Source organism: Aplysia californica, unplaced genomic scaffold, assembly GCF_000002075.1.
Source record: "Aplysia californica isolate F4 #8 unplaced genomic scaffold, AplCal3.0 scaffold00359, whole genome shotgun sequence".
Classification (NCBI taxonomy): Eukaryota; Metazoa; Mollusca; class Gastropoda; order Aplysiida; family Aplysiidae; genus Aplysia; species Aplysia californica.
The window spans coordinates 344,678-346,024 of NW_004797629.1; the positions used below are offsets into that span (position 1 = coordinate 344,678).

Sequence of the window (1,347 nt, forward strand, 5' to 3'; positions counted from 1 at the left end):
GTGTTGGTGGTGGGTGGTGGTGGTGATAGTGTTTTTGTTGTTGTCTGTTGTTGCTGTATTATTGTTATTCTTGTTGTTGTTATAGTTATTGACTATTATTAAAACTGTTGTCTCTATTGCTGTTAAAAAAATCACTATTATTGTTGTTATCATTATTATCATTATTATAACAACCTATTAGCGATCACCATTTACGTTATTACGGTTATTATTATAATTATCATTAAGGGGTAGGGGGCTACTCACAAAGAGTCCCAATTGGACTGAAAATTATGGATTTTGAGTTAGACCTCTACATCATCCTATCGATATCATTATCGTTATCAAGATCGTTATTATTGATATACACTGTATCACTTAATGTGTACATTTCTGGCTTGAGCGATAAAAGCATTATACACATTGACACAAAAAAAGCTTTCTTTTATATTTGGTTAATTATTTCTTAAAGGAAATCTCCTCTAAATGTGTGCATTCTAATATTCTATCTCACATATATATTCTATAGGGTTTTATTTATTGGAAGAATTTGAACACTTTGCCATCAAACAGTTGTGTGGAAAAAGGTTACGAGAGTCCACCACGGACTCTAACAGGACTAAAATGTCATTATAATCTTTTTTAATTGCATGCCTAAAAAACACAAGTTGGCATATTCTTTAAGTATCGCTCAAAGGCCGCTATTTGTTCGCTTTTCTTTAAATCCACCGCTGAAAAAAAAATCAATTGTGTCGATGATGGCATACAGCACATCGGTATTTCCTGAATATATACGCCCGCCCCCCTTCCCCCACCCCCCTAGGGGGAGGGGAGTGAGAGGAAAAAATGAAAGAAAGAAAGAAACAGTAAAAGTCCCCCCCCCCAAAAAAAAAGGTAAAAAATGTTTTTAAAATGTAAAATATAACAAATATTAATCAAAGATTATTTGTTTCGTTAATATAGAATTTTTAAAATGTGTACTTTTTAAAACTTAAGATTTTAAAAGAGCAAAAAAAACAAAAACAAACTACAAACAACACAACTACGAATGCACAAATAGTTTCTCTCACTCCGTCTCCTTCCCGCCAACCCCTCCCCCCTTAAGGATGCCACTGGACGTTTGAGGTGCTGCTCATGATCCTACAGGGCGAGGCAAAGCTGTCAGAGAGGAACAAACTACAAACTTATGTAGACGTTGTTAACCCCACAATGCTGAGCACTTTACCCTCCCCGCGAGTTCTTAACTCTCATCTACTCTTCCAGGACATGCCCAAGCAGGTGAGGTTGTGTGTGTGTGTGTGTGTGTGTGTGTGTGTGTGTGTGTACGTATGTGTGTGAGTGTGTTTGTGCATGTTTGTGCGTGTGTGT

The 1,347-nt window shown here is 36.5% G+C and overlaps 1 protein-coding gene across 1 annotated transcript in view; it reads left to right on the plus strand.

Moving 5' to 3' along the window:
• LOC118478064 (sulfotransferase 6B1-like) overlaps nt 1-1,347 on the plus strand; it is a 17,883-nt gene that overhangs the window by 15,743 nt on the left and 793 nt on the right. Inside the window, exon 7 of the mRNA XM_035971004.1 lies at nt 1,085-1,257. Within this exon, the coding sequence (XP_035826897.1) occupies nt 1,085-1,257 (173 nt within the window). The remainder of the gene's footprint in view (nt 1-1,084; nt 1,258-1,347) is intronic.